The sequence below is a fragment of the Lepidothrix coronata genome, unplaced genomic scaffold (genome assembly GCF_001604755.1).
Source record: "Lepidothrix coronata isolate B3197 unplaced genomic scaffold, Lepidothrix_coronata-1.0 Scaffold7, whole genome shotgun sequence".
Lineage (NCBI taxonomy): Eukaryota > Metazoa > Chordata > Aves > Passeriformes > Pipridae > Lepidothrix > Lepidothrix coronata.
Window position 1 is genome coordinate 8,592,754 of NW_016690187.1, and position 18,709 is coordinate 8,611,462.

General features: G+C 35.7%; 1 protein-coding gene across 7 annotated transcripts in view; it reads left to right on the forward strand.

Annotated features, from left to right (window-relative positions):
* The window catches only part of ATF2 (activating transcription factor 2), a 47,724-nt gene that overhangs the window by 21,113 nt on the left and 7,902 nt on the right, over window positions 1-18,709 (forward strand). For 6 of the 7 annotated variants that reach the window (XM_017837165.1, XM_017837217.1, XM_017837207.1 and 3 more), the window contains 6 exons: window positions 773-951; window positions 1,267-1,381; window positions 1,560-1,646; window positions 9,339-9,488; window positions 11,327-11,533; window positions 17,229-17,334. In XM_017837165.1, the coding sequence (XP_017692654.1) occupies window positions 773-951; window positions 1,267-1,381; window positions 1,560-1,646; window positions 9,339-9,488; window positions 11,327-11,533; window positions 17,229-17,334 (844 nt within the window). The remainder of the gene's footprint in view (window positions 1-772; window positions 952-1,266; window positions 1,382-1,559; window positions 1,647-9,338; window positions 9,489-11,326; window positions 11,534-17,228; window positions 17,335-18,709) is intronic. The other variant, XM_017837198.1, reaches the window with a different exon arrangement.

An 18,709-nucleotide genomic window follows, 5' to 3' on the forward strand; every position in this document is an offset into this window, starting at 1 on the left:
TATCAAGGGTTTTCTGAGAAGGAAGGCTTTGGTTACAATAAGGCCTTCTAGCTTTTCAGAAATAGCAAATGCAAGTACAACGTTCAGTTGATAATGTACTTTACCTGATTACTAAGCTAAGAACTATGGTAATTTCTGTCTACTCTTTTATTTGCACCTAAAAATGTTTAAGTCCTGTGCCCAAGAAATTTTTTCTGCATCAGGATACGTATATATTTTTGCAGGATTCTGAATGTAACACTCCAAGTATTTTTATCACTCTAGTTAAGAGAGCTTCATGGGCTAAGGATAAAAGCTTAAAAAAAACCAACAGATTTTTTTTTTTGTCATTATTACTGAACCATAAAACTCTTGTTTCTCTTGTTTGAAGCCAGAACAATGGACTGAAACTGGAATGTACATAAGGACACCATAAAATGTTTTCCTTATTTGGAGGGTGGGTAAACATGACGGTGTTGATAGCACCATGTGTTTGTTGGAAAAAAAAATTAAAATCTGATCAAAACTGAATTATAAGTAATAGCAGACTTAGCATAAATTTCCAGGTTTGTCATAAAGCTAAAATCACTGTCATTGGAACAAATTTTACTTTGATGGTTTAAATGATTCATCTAGAAGGGTTTTTTTTAATGTTTTTAATTGTATAACTGATTCTACTTGCATAATGTTACTGAAATGCTCATTTGTTCCTTCAAACTGTGTTCATTTAACAGTCGGCATTAGTGGTTTCTAACTGTAATTTACAAACTGATTAACCTTTATTTTTTCTCAGGAAGTGTCACTGCAGCAGACTGCACAGCCTACATCAACAATAGTTCGTCCAGCATCACTACAAGTTCCTAATGTACTGCTTACGAGTTCTGACTCGAGTGTTATTATTCAACAGGCAATACCATCACCAACTTCTAGTACTGTTATTACCCAGGCTCCATCATCTAATAGACCAATAGTGTAAGTTACATAAATCTTAGTAAAATGTTTTCTTGCAGAATTTGAAAATCTTGTTTACTTTGTTACTGTTTCTGCAGTTAATGTATGAATTTGAGATGCTTTGGTGTAATGTGGTGCTTTACTACACATGAAACATGTAACTTTCACTACATGTGAGATATAATGCCATGTTCTCCACATCACTAAGTTCATATTTTTGATCTCCAAATGAATATTACATTACACCTGTAAAGAAACAAACCAATTTAAAATAATGTGTAAACTTGTTCTCTTCTCTGGATAAGTTTTCTTTTATATAGTTCATTCCTTTTTCAGTCCAGTTCCAGGTCCTTTTCCTCTGCTGTTACATCTTCCTAATGGACAAACCATGCCTGTTGCTATTCCTGCATCTATCACAAATTCTAATGTGCATGTCCCTGCTGCCGTTCCAGTAAGTAAGCATGATGCTATATTAATTTGAAAGTGGAGCAGATTTGCATAAGTGCAGCATAGAACTTAGTTATAAGCACCTTGATAGCTGTTTTGGCTTCAGAGGGTAGTGTTGTCATATGCTCTCTATTATGATAACATACTCAGGTTTTCTTCATTTTTATACTTTATCTGGTCAGCTTGTTAGACCTGTCACCATGGTGCCTAGTATCCCAGGAATCCCAGGGCCTTCCTCCCCACAGCCAGTGCAGTCTGAGGCTAAATTGGTAAGTGAAAAACTCCATTATTCCTCAAGAAGAATAACTTCAGAAATTAATGAAATTCTGTTGCTTTTTAAAACAGCTTTAGTTTTCTTTTGTTAGTCTAAATTCTGCAAGTACAGGTTTAATAAAAGCAGAATAATAACAGCTGCATTTATTTTACCGCTCTTTCCAATTTCAGCCTATGTTAGTTCTGTTGATTTTATTTTTAAACATTCTTTTAAATTCATTAGATTTTAACTGAACTCCTTCTTGCTCCTTGTATCGGAGGATGGGAAATATTAGTTGGAAGAAAGACAAGATTAGTAGCATCTTAACAGTGAACATTTCCTTCAGAAAAGCAGAGTATGTTTCCTCCCAAAGAACATGATATTGCTTAAAAAACTAGGAAAAAAAAAGGTTTTTTTAAAAATGTTTTCAGAATCTTAACTGGATATAATCCACCTGGCAAGAGTTTTGTAATTAGATACGTATTACTGACATAGTTAAGAAATTGTTCTGTGTGGAGGTTGTTTCTGTTGTGTTGGGTATTTTGGGGGGTTTGAGGATTATTTGGAAAAATCATTAGTAAAACAAGCAAAAGAAATTTTGGGGGTTTTGTCTTTGTTGGTTTTTGTTTGTTTCTTTTTCTTAATAGTAGTGATACTTTTATGATGGTAGTTTGAATTATTCAATTTCTTGAAAAATTTTCTGCAACATTAGGTAGTTGCTTCTCTTTTTTTGCTATCTCGTTTGTTTGTTTATTCCAGCTGCTCTAAAGCAATAGAAAACCTATTATTAAACAATAATTAACCAGTTACATATTTACAAGATGCCTCCATAAACAGTATCTGTCCTCTGAAATAGTGTTTGTCTTCCTTCAACTCTTACTCTGTGCAAAAAAAGAATCAGGAACACCTGCTAGATAAAATATATTTTTCTACATTAATATTGGTTAAGTGTGAGGATGCCCTGAACGTTCTTTGATACCTCATTTCTATTGTCCTAAATCTGTGGGCTGTCTTTCCTTACCCATTTTCTCTTCTCAATCCACAATATGAAAAAGAGTGAGTCTGAGAATACTGGTTATTCTGCTGTCTGAAGTAATGGGATTCCAGTAGAGTGGGCACACTAGACCACATTTACCAGGTACTGAAGCTGTTGAGAAGAGGTGGTTACTGGTGCACTGACTGGGCCTGATGCGGTCAGGTCTTTCTTCATTTTCCTCCTCTGTTGAACCTGAGGACTTTTGAAAGAGTATAGAGAGGGACAGGAAGGAAGAAGGTGTATTTCTGTGCATCCCTGTCCCCCCGGGAATGGGAAAAGGAATCTTTTAATATTTGAGGAGATATCTAAATGTAACCAGCTCTGATGAAATGAGTTTACCTTAAATCCAGGAAAGAAGAATGTAAGAGTGAAAACAAGAACTGTTTTCTCAGAAACTGCATGTCTTAGAGTTAGGAAACTTATACTCTGAATTCTGCTTTGTGAAATCCAGGAGGAATTGGTTCCAAATAATTTTTCAGATGGGCAAGAAATTAGGTTTTTAAGTGTATTACTGAGCGATTTGCTCTTAAAAAGCTTTTAAGGGCAGAAAGGAAATACATGGATGTGGCAAAGACTTTGATCTCAAGTTGAAAGAAGCAATCACTCAAATGCAAAGAAAAACAAAAATCATTAGACTTAAATTTTAACAGTCTCATTAGCCTTCTCATTACAATTTAGCTAATATATGCACTTCAGTGATTGCTTATCTTTTTTTCTAAAGTGAGACTGTAAAAAGGGTATTTGCAGTATTTCTTCTCTCCTTTCTTGTCACTTAATATCAAGCATGAGTAGAATTCAAGAATATCAGAATTATGTGTATTTCTTACGCTCATTTACTTTTATATAGTGCCTATTCGCAAAAAATAAAAATTTTAATTTCTTATCACTCTGAAAGTAAAAGCAATTTAATGAGAAACTTAATGTTTATGTAGAAGAGCTTCCAAACAGGAAGATTAAGTCTCTGTGCCATGTGATGTATTGTTGGCAGATATGTGATGGTTTATTAAATGCAAAGTTCCATTTAATTTTTAAAATTTAAGTCTTTGTGATATCAACCCCCTTCTTTTTCATGTATTTCTTGAAAATAATTTTACTTGCTACATACTCAATTCTGCAAAGGTATGGTAACCAGGTTTATTTTTCACTTGTGTTCCTGGTTAAGCCAACAGAAGACTTAATATTTAGTTTTACAGTTTGTTTTTTATTTCATTAATAGTTCACATATAGTGTTGAAATACAAGCTGTTACAAATTTAATAAATGAACAGTGTGTGTTTTGTGCATTAATGGTATTCTGCATTTTGTGGATTTATTAGTGTGGTTAAGTTAGCAGAACACTGGGAACATGTCCTCTGTCTCTTTGCCTACCATAGCCACATTTCTCCCTCATGCTGGGAGGCAATTCTGAAGGGCAAAGGAGTTCAGGACATCCTTTAAGAAGAAAATTTCAAAAGTACAGGAGCAGGCCATCCCCTTGTGATGAACAATGAGCCAGCAGAGAAGAAGACTGGCCTGGCTGAACAGAAAGCTTTGGCTGGAACTCAGGAAAAAAGGGAAAGTTTATGACCTGTGGAAGAAGGGGCAGGCAACTCAGGAGGACTACATGAGTGTTTTGAGGTTATGCAACTAGGGAACTAGTGAAAAAGCTTGCCAAGCCTCTTTCAATCTTTTACCAGTAGTCCTGGCTAACTGGGGAGGTCCCAGGTGACCGGAGTAATGTAATGTAAATGTGATGCTCATCTTCAAGAAGGGCCAGAAGGAGGATCCTGGGAACTAAAGGCCTGTCATCTTGGCCTCTGTGTTGGGGAAGGTCATGGAGCAGATGATTTTGAGTGCCATCCCATGGCACATACAGGAAAACCAGGGGATCAGACCCAGCCAGCTTGGATCTGTGGAAGGCAGGTTGTGCTTCACTGACCTGCTTGGCTTCTGTGATAAGGTGACCTACTTAGTGGACAAGGAAAAGGCTGTCAGTGTTGTCTGTCTGGACTTTTCTAAAGCCTTTGACTCTGTTTGCCACAGCATTCTCCTGGGGAAACTGACTGCCCATGGCTTAGACAGGCATATTCTTTGCTGGATAAAAAAAATAGCTGGATGGCTGAGCCCGGAAAGTGGTGGTGAATGGAGTTAAATCCAGTTGGTGGCCAGTTACAAGTGGTGTTCCCATGGGCTCAGTGTTGGGGCCAGTTTTGTTCAATATCTTTATCAACGATCGGAATGAAGGGGTTGAGCCCTCCCTCAGTCAGTTTGCACATGACACCAGTTTGGGCAGGAGTGTTGATCTGCAGGCTCTGCCTTGTGGAGGGATCTGGACAGGTTGGATGCATGGGCCGAGGATGGTTGTATGAGCACTCGGATCATAACAACCCCCGGCAGCATTACAGGCTGGGGGCAAAGTGTCTGGAAAGCTGATTTTTGGAAAAGAACCTGGGGATGCTGGTCAGCAGCCAGCTGAATATGAGCCATCAGTGAGCCCTGGTGGCCAGAAAGGCTTTTGTGCTTTGGGCCTTCCTTTGCAGAAGGTATTTCTGCAGTTCATGTCTTCCATGACATTTCAAGGAGCTAATGCAGTTTTGTAGTAAGAAAAGCACTTCATGCTCTGATTTCATTCCTTATCGCAGTCATTTATTTCTCTCTTACCTGCTTACAAAAGCCTACTGTTGTGTGACTTTTTTTTTTTTTAAGTGAAGTTGGGAACCAATTAAAGTCAAATTAGAGATTGTAGTGCCATTATTTCCTAATGCTATGAAACTTAATTATTTAAATAGGAATTTGGATAATTTATTGATTTTTATTAACATGAAAACAACACATTTTTCTCTGTTTTTATGAATACCTGTTGATTTTTTATGAGCTGCATGTTCCAAATTGTACAAAGAGCAGTGTATATTTTTTTTATAAATTCATGACCGAACCTTAGAAAAACAAATTGATATTTTCATTTCTAAAAGCTAAAGCTTAAAATAACTGGTAGAAGACGTCTTTGGTAATGGGCATGGGATGCCTTCCTAGAGCACAGTTAAAATTTTTCTTCAGCTGTTGTAAGTCTTAAAACCCTTTAAGGATAAGGGAACTAAAATACTTGCTGAGTAGTTTTTCCCACTGTGGGCAGCTTTTGGAGACTTTTTCCTTTTGGTAAATGGGCTCTCTTATAGCTTTTGTAAGTGTTTTTAGATTAGAGTGTCCAAACTTAATAAACAAAACTGTGTATTTATTTCTATGTTTGATAAAGTTTTCAATCTGAAGTGTCAAACTCCTTCAGCATGGCAATTTTGGTTATTCATGTAAAGCGAGTTACTGAGATGTTACCTCTAGAACTTGGTTCTTTTTTTTCTGAAATAGTCTTTTACTATTTAAGTTGCTTTAACTATTTAAGTTGGTCATGTGAATTCCATAGAGGGACAGTTGCATTTTGGAACGGTTCACTGAGTGAAATAGCAGATAGAAAAATATATGTCAACTGCAAGGACTAATGACTGAGAGGGAAAAAAAAGTCATTAAAAAAAAATCATAAACCGATGACAGACAGAAATTTAAAAATTGGCTATGCAGTGAGCCAAATCCTTAGATTGGTGACATTATTGCAAGAGGCTCTTGACTGAAACAGCTGACATTTAGTAGAAGAGTGCATTAAGCACAATCTTAGTGTCTGCTTCACCACAGAAACATGTACAGTGCTGTATGTGTTTCGTTGCTGTGGAAGAATCACATGAAATTAGACTGTGTTTTAATTTTATTGCCCCAGTACTGAAGTTATTGTAGTGAATATAGCTGGTCCAGTCACACCTGTGAAAGACACTGTTAATTATAGTTTTGAATGTTCTTGGATCCTCTTTCTTCTACTAGTTGTAGAACTGAAGTGAAAAATGACTAGAGATTTTATTCAGACACAAGCTGTCTTTTACTGCTATTCTTTTGAAAATACCCTTCCATCTTGTACTGAGAATGACATTCAATAGAAGTGAAAATGAGTTTCAGATTTCTGTGGCACGCTTAATATAAATTGTCAGTTTTTCTGACATGACTCCATGTTTGTTATGCTAAAGAAACTAACTTTCACATACTTAAGTAAAATCATACATATAAGTCAGTTTTATGGTATTTTAGAGAGGCTTAGAAGTAGATGCAATAGCTGCCTTTAAAAAAACAAAACCAACAAAACAAAAAAACTTTGTCACTAAGATAAGGATGCATGATTCTAAATGTTGCAGAATTGCTTCTGCTCTTGTGAGAAGATCTGTAATTGTATGCTTTTGGTGTATGAAACATGAGCCTTGAGTTGCAGCTGTAAAACATCCTTTTTTGAGTGTACAGCTTGTGAGTGCAGACAATGTTCAGACCCTTCTGCGTGTATTGCAGAAGTTTCTGAAGAACTTAAAAGTTGCTTTAACACTGAATGTTTTCCTCAGTCTCCTTCTTTGCATATAAAACCTTTTGTCACAATCTGAGAAATACCTTGTGCTCAGTGGGCAACCAGTAGACTTTCTGCAGGAGGTTTCTACTGAGAAGTGACAGAGGGCAGCTTGGCAAATGTTCAGAAACCAACATTAACTTGCTGGAGCCCGGCATGGGACCTTGTGTTCAGCAGAATTCTTCTGACCTGTCTCTCTGCATGCCGAGCTAATCAGCAAACACCTAATGAGCCTACTCTAAAGAAACAGACCCTCTCACAACCTACTTCATTTTCATATGTTCTCTGGGGGTGGAGAGACAAGACTTCATAAGGACTGATGATGCTGCAAAGACCACAATAATGATAATTAACTTGCTGAATTTAGAAGATTATGCTGTTAATTAGTTGCAAAATAAAGATAAGTAATAGAGCAGCAGATGGTAGGATAACACCCAGGAGAAGGAGGGTTATTACTCTGATGAGCTTTTGTGGCAGATATGAAATATGGATCTGAGTTTTTCACAAATTGTTTCTGGAGTATATTATCTTGTTTCTGTGAGCTCTTGATGGAATGATCTGGTCCTACCAAATTTTGACAGATGTGGTGAGGATTTGTTTTCAAGGATATACATGAACAATAAAATCTTCCTAATCAAGACTTTAGAAGCTATTAAGCTATCTGAAAATACCAGTTTTAGTTTGCCTACAACCAAATAATACCAAAAAACCCTGGTTGTCATCAGGTTTCCCCACTCCCTCCAAAATCTTGCTGTGCAAACCCAATGCAAGTAATTTTTGAAACAGTAACGTTGAAAAATTTCCTAATATGAAGGCTTGAAATAAAAGAGAGCATACCCTTTAAAACCTCAGAAGTAGACACGTTGTAACTGATTTGTTACAACTGATTCCTACTGTCACTACTCTCTTGATGATGACTGATGAAAGTTTGTCACGTCCTAACAGTAAGTTATAATACAAGAAATATTTCTAGAGCAATTCAGGTTATAAATGAAAATATATTGGGAAAAATCATATGTTAATAACTTTTAGAAAGAATATTGTCATATTAACGTTAAAAACTTGCTACTTTCTTCTAAAAATATTTTTTACAAACTGACTTGGAAGTGCTATGTTTCCCTGGTAGTTCTGGTGGTTGCTTAGAAATACCATTTAGAAACCAGGATTAGTTGAAGGAGGGAGAGGAATCAACTTTGCAGTTGTTGCAGGAAGATCATAGGGTTTGGTTTTAGCAATTTTATTAGACAATTAGAAAACACTTGGGCCTTGATGGAGACAAGAACTTAAACTTTTTTGTTAGCTTGTTTTCCAAGAAGAATTAGGAAGGTACAAATTAATTCTTGAGTGTTAAATACCTACGGGCTTTCAGCGTGCTTTACATATTATGAACACGTTATCTTGGAAATTTTTGTAGCCCTGCCCTAATGCTTGCAGCTATCCTAAATTTTTGTTGTTAAAGCTGGGCTCTGGGGAAATTGCAGTAAATTTGGTTTGTGTACTTTTCTGAAACTGCCTTCTTCATTCTGGGAAACTTTCTGTTTTTCGTAGTGGCTGTGTACAATAAAGGAAGAACATCAAACCTTTTAGCAGTTTTTTTACTGTAAAATAGCATGCCATAAGAGTTACCTTGCATATTTCTACATAAATAGTTTTTACATATAACCTGCACAAGTATTTTGTGCATTTTTAAGATGTTTCAGCAAACATCTTGGCTTTCATCTAATTACCATAGGAAGGATTTCAGAGGTGAGTATTTGTAAAGACCATGAAAAAGTGGAGGCATAACGAGCTATTTTAAATGGATAGAGAATACCAGAATTTTTAAAATGGAAAAACGTTTGCATTCTGTTTTTTACTTATTTTCCTTCATGTGTGGTGGTTACACATGTAACTACTGTGGTAGCACACCTTTGTGTGCTACCAGTCTCAGCAAGTGTTTGTTCATGGCCTTCCAGAAATCTACTTTTGGGCACAGTTCATCAAGAAGGAGGCTTTCTCTTTACTTCTCCATACAGCTTACAATCCCTTTCTTTCTGGGATCCTATGTAAGCCTTATTGCTATTGTCATGCTTGCCAAAAATTGTTACCTATTAGGTATATGCCTAGATCACTGTTGAAAGCCTGTAAAAAGAAACAACTGTGTAAGAGGTGGAACTCCTGTTTCCGAAATGGAAGTAACTACTAGTATAAATAATTATTTGCTTAAGTTAGCATGATAGAATATTTCTTTTTTTTCCCCTCTTCTTTTTTTTCTGCTTTCAGAGATTGAAAGCAGCCTTGACCCAGCAGCACCCTCAGGTAACAAATGGAGATACTGCCAAGGGACATCCGAGTGGGTTGGTTAGGACTCAGTCAGAGGAACCACGACCACAGTCACTACAACAGCCTGCAACTTCAACAACTGAAACACCGGTATGACAACAGAGTGGACATGTACTTTTTACACCCTCTCTTTATTTTGCAAATAAATATATTTTTTATTTACTCTTGATTTGTGAAATAGATGTTAATGCACTCCTCTTGGAGTCAGTAGTTCTGTAGCAGTAAAGTGTTTATAGTTCTTACATGTTCTTAAATGCTTCTAAAATCTGTTATCCAAGACGATCATTTCAAAATAAATATTATCTATCTTCTTAAATTTAGGACTAAGTCCTGCTTTCTGGAGTGCATTAACAGGAGATTCTGTGGTAGCTGAAATTTGTACAACTGGTCAATATATATACGGGGGGAAAAAAAGTGGTTTTATTTTGTATTTCTGTTGCACATGTTGTATGTTTAAATGCTCTTAGAAATTTTTAAATTCCATCAGGTATCAGCTTTGTTAATTTATTTGAAAGATCCTTTCTGGGCTGGCACATGAAGAGTTTCAGCTCTATGATTAAGTGTACTGTGTCATCTCAGGTTCTGAAAGGGGGGCTCTGATTTTAGGTATAGTGTGCTGTGCTTTTGGGATGTTAGATGAGAACAGGGGAGTAAAAGGCAAGACCTCTGAGTCAGACTGGAAGTGGGATTGCTGCTGGAGGAAAGACAGACTTCCCTGGGTGAATCCTGGAGGATTGCAGCTGTTCTATGTCTAAAAAAACCAGTTGAAATGTGTTTTCAAAATGCTTTAAAAAATCTCTAAGAATTATTTTCAGAATTTGTAGCATAATACTGGTTTTATAAAAGTCACACACCGGATCCAGAACCAGAAGGACCTGTATCTGCAGTGAAAGCCTCACATTCTTAGACTGGCCAGTAAAGTCAGATAATGTATCAAAAGAAATATATTTGGAACAAAAGAAGGAAAAGGGTGACCCATCATAAAATTATCTCCTTTTTATGGCTGCTGTTCCCCATACTTCCTTCAGTTTTTAAAAGAATATTTTTGTAATATCACATAGCAGAATTTTCAAGGTGGAAATCTTGCTGTTTGATTATTTTATGGTTATTTCACAATTAGTATTAATAAAAAATTGCAAGTGTTTCATTCTTAAAAGGCAGATTTGAGTTCCCAGATTTTTTTATTATTAGCTGTCTAGAATTTATGCCAAATTGATATGCCAACTGATACATATTTGGGTTTTTTAATTTAAAAAGAAAAACTTTCTTACTGTGCTAGACTGAAGGTGCACCTGTGAATATGTCATGTAGACAGTTACGTTCTGTCTATCTTATCTCATTAAAGGATTTTAAGATCCATTATATTCTTATCATGTTTTGTTAAATCTTTGTTTAGGTTCTGTATACAGCTGTGAAATGAGCATAATGTATAATTTGAAGTATTGAAATTTTTTGATCCTGTCATAATATGTGGGTGGATTAAGGGAAATTGGTATTCAGTGGTGGGGAACACATCAACAAATAGGAAATTGCTATCTGGAGATTCAGGGATCAGTGAGTCTCAGCACTGGCAGCATTTGTCAAACAGCTTCTGTGTGGTGGGCTTAAGCAATTGAGTTGTGATGAGGTTTGTGGGAAGAGTATTTTGGAAGAGTCAAAAATAGAAAATGTATTTCCTACTAAATGTAATTTGAAAGCTATTTTGGGTGTAATATGTTAATGTAACATGATCAGGAGTGTAAATACGGTAGAAGTTTTACAACCGTAGCTGTAGAGTTAAATGGACATAACTTTCCACAGAAGAAATGTATTTAGAAATGTGCTGAATGCTTTTCTTAAGATGTGATGACTGTTTATACCAGTGCTGTAGGTTAAGTCATGAGAGGTATTATACTGATAACTTAATTAATGCTTTCTACTGTTTTCAGGCATCACCAGCTCAGCCTACGCCACAAACACCAAACACAGGTGGTCGGCGAAGAAGAGCTGCCAATGAAGACCCTGATGAGAAAAGGAGAAAGTTTCTGGAGAGAAACCGGGCTGCTGCTTCCAGATGCCGACAGAAACGGAAAGTCTGGGTGCAGTCATTGGAGAAAAAAGCCGAGGACCTGAGCTCACTAAATGGCCAGTTACAGGTATACTTTTTATTTCAAGTCAAAATGAGTTAAGTTTTTCCATTCTTAGACAGTGATTCTCAATGGAACTTAAAATTTTGCATGAAATCTGAAATAGAAATGATTTTGTAACTATGGCTCAGATCAGACTTGAAAATTCAGCACTAACTGCATATAGCAGTAAAATTAGAGTATAGGAGCATACTCCTATTTCACAACGTGTGAACTTTAGGATCATACCCTTTTATCCTGTGTTCCATTTTAAATAACTTTCAGACTTTGATACTAAACAAAGATGACAAGATGTGTTGGAGTAAAGGCTTATTAGCAATGTAATAGTCTTACTTGAACACATCTTGCTCTTAATAATTTGTTTCACAACCTGAGTTATTTAAATAAGTTTTGAGTTTATTTCCTGTGGTTCTTTTAAACTTCACTTTTTTTCCTTTAAAGTGAATGTAGTGCTCGTGAAAGGTGCCAGATTGACATCACTGGAAACTGAAGGCCTCTTTTGTCCACAGAACAGGTACAACACAGGCAGTGGCAGTGCAAATTTCACCACACTGCCCTCCCAGTGTGCATAAATCCTATAGAGATGGAAGTATGCTGTAAGAGGGTAGGCTAGTGTATGCTGCTACTCATTTTTCCACCTCATCTGAGGTTGTCAGTCTTGGAAGGTTGTCACGTGGGCACACTTTTTCTCCTACAGAACAATCCATGACCCTTTTATTTAAACTACTCTTAAATGTTAAAGCATACTTTCCTAATGTTTTCCAGCAGCACAGAAGAATTGGCACAAAGTATTGTTTTCAAAATAAAAAGTCTAAAAGCTTCATTTTGAAAATTCCTGAAAGGAAAAATTATGTCATTTCCTAAATGAAGCATTCATTTAGAAAATGTAGTGAAATGTATTTTCATATGTTAAACTTTCACTTCCTTTTCTTCATCCAAGCTGTCCACTGAGTCAAATTCACATATCTTCTCTTTCCTATGGGAGCTCCTCTTACATGCTGTTTGGTAAAGAAAACATCATAGTTTTACTAACAAGAAAGTAGGGACTGTTGAGATTACTTTTTATCATGGAATCAAAATTACAGTGTATGAGTCATCGTCATGTCTTTAAAAATACTCAGCATCCCAGACCCTAAAATGTAAAAAAAATTCCTACCTAAGCACACAACATGAAATGGTTTCCTGTGTTCCAAGAATCATGACACTGCACCAGCATTAGTTAAATTTCTTGCAAATATATATTCTCATACCTGTTCACAGTTTTTAGACTGGTTCTTTAATGCAGTCACAATCCTCAGTTAAGTCCAATAATTACAAAATTATACGTAGCACTGTAGCTTAAGTAATCTAAGAAACAAGTGAAGGAGAATGAAAAAAAATTGGCCATAGTTCAGTTTTTTAGTGAAAGTACTATTTTGTATCACGTGAACTTATCACTTATATGTACCAATTTTTATAACAAAAAAATACCTAAGTACCATAACTAAAAGGCTTCCAAGAGTTAACTCAATAATAATGAATTCAAGGAAGGTTTTCTTATGATCTAACCAAAGCAAAACTGTTAACTGTAAAGAACAGAATGACTTGTAAAGAAAATTGAATGTCAGAGAAATAATTTAATTGTACTTTATATGAAAACATTAATCAATCCTGTATTTCCATAATAATTCTTCACTTGACAGGCTAACACAGCTGATCAGCACAGTGGGCAGTTATGACCCATGATTACTTACTTTATATTTAATAGAAAATTTAATAAGTTTGGAATTTTGCCTTAGTGCAGTTTTATAGACTGAGTGTTTGGGTTAGTAGTTCATATTTTGTTTAATATCTAAGTGGCCTGCTCAGCTGAATTTACCAAGATGTTGCATTTCCAAAAGCAAGTTCGTACCAAAATGACTGCACTGCATTGCTTCATGTAACAATTCTGACTCCTTTCAACACAGCAGCGTTCTTGTAATGTCTGTGTTAAAGCTTCTGATGTCAATGGGAAGGTTTTTAAGACTGAAAGCTTGCTAACAGTACATATGGATTTTGAAGAGGTTTACTTAGTTGACGTATGTATTTTGTTCTGTAGATTAACTTCTGCCAAGTTCTTTTAAATGTTTGAAGGTAATTTGCTTTTTAAGCAGTATTTTTCAAATTTTTGCTTAAGGGAAAATTTCCATCTATTACATCACGCTAGTAACATACATAGGTTAGGCAGGCTGTTTTTATTTTAGGCTCTGCTATGTAAATATTTCTCATGCTTCCAACCATTTAAAGTTTACTTACTGTTTGATTTTTGTTGACTGGGTGTTCTACTAATGTGTTGAGTGGTTTATTAATCTTAAATTTTGTTCATCACCTTGTTTAGCTTGTATGCCTTGCACAATCCTGCAGGGTGTGGGGTGCTGTATAATGTGTTAAGAAGGTATTGACGGTGTGTCCACGGCGGCCACTCCGCAGTATTGCAGGATCAGATGCCAAAGTGCATTATATGGGCTGTATTTGGTCCCTGTTGCTTTAATAATCTTAGAGGACACAGTATTAGAAGAAGAATAGGCTGTCTTCCTCACATTTTCACTGTGGGTTCTCAATGAGCAGCAATCAAGTGATGGTTTGTACTGATGCTGCAGAAGCTGCTTTAGGAAGGCTGAATTGTGAAAGTATGCCCGTGAGTAAAGATCCTTTCCCATATAGGAAGTTGTCCAAAAAGAAGCAGCAAGAGCGTTGTTTAACTCAGCCACAGACAATCCCCTATCCCCAGAAGTCACATCTACCTGTCTCTGATGGTAATTCTGGTAAATATATATCACAAATACTGTCCCACACCTTGCTGAGTAAGGGTTAATCTGGGTCCACCATTACATATGCATTTTGGATGCAAGGAGAAAGAGGCCGATATGGAAGAACGTGTTGTACACTGTGTGGTATATCTTCATAAGAATACAAAAGGGAGAGCATCTTTTGAAAGATGGAGTGCAGGTAAAAGTCAATATGCTTTCCTCCAGAAACCTGCTTTTTAATGTTAGCACATTTTGAAATGTGGGAACGTGCAAATTCTTCTAGACAGCATGTGAGGTATATTTCATGCTTAAAGAAATGTTGATGCCTACACTTGATTCAAAGACTCATTGATGAGGAGGACCTTTCCAGTATGAAAACTTGAAATAATCTTTCTTCATGCCAACTGTTAAAGTGTTTATTCCATGTGTTGCTTGTTAGCCTGTTTTCAACAGGTTAACCACATGTTAAATGACTGCCACACGTTAACGTTAATGTGTTTTGAACAAGATGAAAAAGACTTGCCATTGTCACATACAAGATAAGTAACTACAACGTGTATAGGAATTGGTTTCAGCAGCCCCTCTTCACCAGTGAGAAGTGGTGCCGTATAAATGGCAACCATAGATTGCCTTTCTGTGACATTCCATGTCCCACGTGTCTAGCAAACATAACTCAGTTCTAGTTTATGAGTGATTTGTGCATTGCATATAGCATTCTTGGCACAAGTGTTCATATTATGGAATACACAGCTAGCATTGTTATTGAAATTACCTCAACCTTGTTTTTATATGGGAATGCTGTTCCATTTTTTCAAGTCTGCTTTAATGCAAGATAATATATTTGCTTTTTGTATTTTTGCTAGCAACATTCTTAATATTTTTAATACAGCTGACATTAATCTATAAACTTGTAAAAATGTTTCATAGACATTATTTTACTTACACAGATAAACTGCAACTTCATACTTAAATGTGCTTTTTCTGTATAAAATTCCTCCTTAAAATGTGAGAGACGAGATAGAAAATTTCTGGAAGCCTTTTCCTGATTTGATCACTTCTTTTGCCAAAGTTCCTTTGAACTAAACAGAAGTATATTTCATAGTCTTGGATGTTGTTACTTCTGTAGATTATCAAGAAGTTGTCTCTAAACTACATCAGTACGGGCTTTTTCTTCCCCCCAGCTATGTCAGTTCTGTGCATCCAGATTTGTGTCTCCTCAGTAAGTAACATGGTGAACTAAGGGGAGACTGAGAGCTGGAGGCCTTCGTAGTGTGCTTTCTTAACAGCCTAAGGTTTCAGGATGCGTAATGCCAGCTGGCAGAGAATTTTGGGGCTTTTGGTTGGGTTAGTTACAGCCTTTTTTGTTTGCAGTCACATTTTTCTTTTGTTAAAAATGTTTGTGAAGTCAGATTTTTGGCATCTCTCAGCTTTTGCTTTTAATATAAAGTTTCTAAAAGAGATATTTTACTCCGTGAAATGACTGAATAGAAAATGAGTCCTTAATAGTTGAACAGGATTTTGTAAGGATAAAGGCTAGAAATTTGTTGTCTTCTAAATGGAGGGAGAGAATTCAAAGAAGAGCTTTTAACAATCTGCTATTTTAGTTACTTAGTGTAATTAAACCTAGTAAGTTCTGTTCTGAAAAAATTGTTTTTCTTTGGAATTGTTTTACTTGTAATTCATCTCATTTCTGACTGCATTGCCTTATTTCTAGCTTACAAGTAAATAAGTTGACTTTCTTGTGGTTTATTTTTCCAGATAATTTTAGTTGCAATCCAATTTTCCTGTGTTTGCTTTTATTTTAACTTGCTCCTAAATGCATAAACATAAGCTTTTACCAAACAATTATGTTTTGATTTGGTATTATGAACTTCAAGGTTCTTATACTTGAAGTAACTTCAAGTGTCAGTGGAAAGGATTTATATTTTAAATACAGTAACCCATGAAAAACACATATTGTGTCAAGATATGGGGATCACAAAGCATTACAGATAACTTGATTAATAATATTTTTCTACTATTTAAAGTGAAAATGGTTCTATCAAAATGCCATACCATTCCTAATTTAGATTGTCACATGTAATGCAGTTATGTAGCACTTCTCATCTACAGACACCAAACTGCTTTACAGGGAAGGTAAGTGTTGCTGTCTTCCATTTTACAAATGGGGAAAGTGAAGCACAAAGCAGTAAAATGACCTTGCTCAAGGTCACCCAGTAGTGGAAAGGCACAGTCTGGAGATGAACCCAGTCACTAGATTTTGCAGATGCTGTCTCCTAGGTCGCACTACGCTTTAGTGGCATAAGCAGACATCTCAGGATTTTGTCATTATTATCAATGATTCCTTCGTACAACACATTTATGTATGGCTGCCAAAGGAAAAAAATTGGTCTGGAGATCAGCAAATATTTGCTAAATTATTTTCCATTACATGAGATTTTCTTTTTTGAAGTCCAAGTATAAATATAGTCACTAAAAAATTATTCTGCATTGGCTTTTTGGATTTTATTTTATATTTTTTTCCCTTCTCTTAATGTTGGCTGTGACATCTGTTAAGATGTGTGTAGCTAAATGTAGGTTTGCTCTGATTAGAATTCATCACAAAACCTTCCAGAAGAGCCTCTCAGTAGCTGGATCATGTGAATGAAACTATATGTAAACTCTGCAACTGCAAACTGAAAAACATACGTTGTATTTTTTTTCAAAAAAGCATTTCCTAGTTATAGAAAATAATAAAGTTAGCCAAGTTTCAGCTAATATTTACATTCTCTGAGATAAAAGAAATGCATACATTTTTGTAGTATATGCCAAATGGAAACTTCTTGTATTTTAGCTACCCCTAAATGAACAACTGAAAATCCTATAAAACTTAATGCTTACCTTCAAAACGTGTGTAGTTTGAGCCTGGTAAAGTATATAACTTTCTTCTCCTTTAGAACGAAGTCACCCTGCTGAGAAATGAAGTGGCACAGCTGAAACAGCTTCTTCTGGCTCATAAAGATTGCCCTGTAACTGCCATGCAGAAGAAATCTGGCTATCATAGTGAGTAATGTTCCATTACCTATAGCCTGAGGCTGCATCAATGAAATACTGCCAAAGTGAACTGAATGAGCATTAAAATTGAGAAGTGCAGTTCTAATATTACATATATTACATTAAAGATTTTTTTTTAATCTCAAAGGTTATTGGAAGACAGGAATTAATATGTGATATTTAGAAATGTATTTTTAAGTCAAAATCGAATTGTTGCATAACATTGAAGGTTTTATGTTGGCTTAATAAATGCGTATGATAATTAGCATTTAAGGACTATCGGTTACTACACCTGCTTTGGAAAATATAATTAAAGTATTAAGAGCACATGATAAACCATCTTTTATACATTATCTTAGCTTAGTACAGTGAAAGGTCCTTGTGGGTTTTTTTCCTTCATCATAATGAGATTTCAGTAGAGGTACTATAACAGCTGTCCTCATTTACCACAACATCCAGGATCAGTCAAGCCATTAAAATAATCAGATGCAGGTTCATGGCTCCTACTGTACAATGTCTTCTAGATTGTTCTGATTTCCACGTTAAGTGACTGCTGTTCTATAAACAGGGTGTTTTTAAAAGGAGTTCTAATATTGATGAGAATACTGAGACTTTCAGTACCAGTTTTTTTCTAATTCATATTTTTACTTTAAATTGTTCTTTTGATTTTTCATCCTTCCAGCATTTTAAAGGTTAATTATGCTTTCCTGACTTGTAACTTCCTTTTTGGCTGTGATACACAGTGCCAGAACCAGCTGCTGCTGCTGTAGAATAAATGGCCAATTTTGTCCATTGTACACAAATTTGTTACAAATAACTGAGCTGGGAATGCATTAGGCAACATTCATAATATATAACCCACAGCTTTCGTTTTTATGATTTAGTGATATTTCAAGATATTTGTAAATGTGAAGATTGTTTCTGCCATATGTAGCCACTTCATTTTAATTTGCCAGTGTCAGTAATTCAGGAGAATAAAGGAACATTTTGTATTGCATGCAAACAGATCCTCAGGTGCTTGCGATAAAACTTAATGGCCACCATCTTTACTTGTAGTCATTGTAAGCAATTTCATCAGAATGGGCAATATTTTTTAATTTAAAAGATTCAGGAGATTTAGCAACTCTGTATTGCCATATATATTTAGAATACTGATTTTGTCAGTTTTGAGCTTATAAATCTTGGTCCTTTGATCTCCAGTCATTTTGACAAGACAGAAAATAGCATCTTGGAGTAAATTGGAACAGTATAGAAATATGTTTGGGATTTATATTAACAATGATTGCTGCAGGGATGAGGCCATTATGGCTCCCGTCTGACAGAACAAGATAATTTCATAGGGAAGCTACTAGGGAGATAGCATTATGCATGCAAGGTTTTTAAA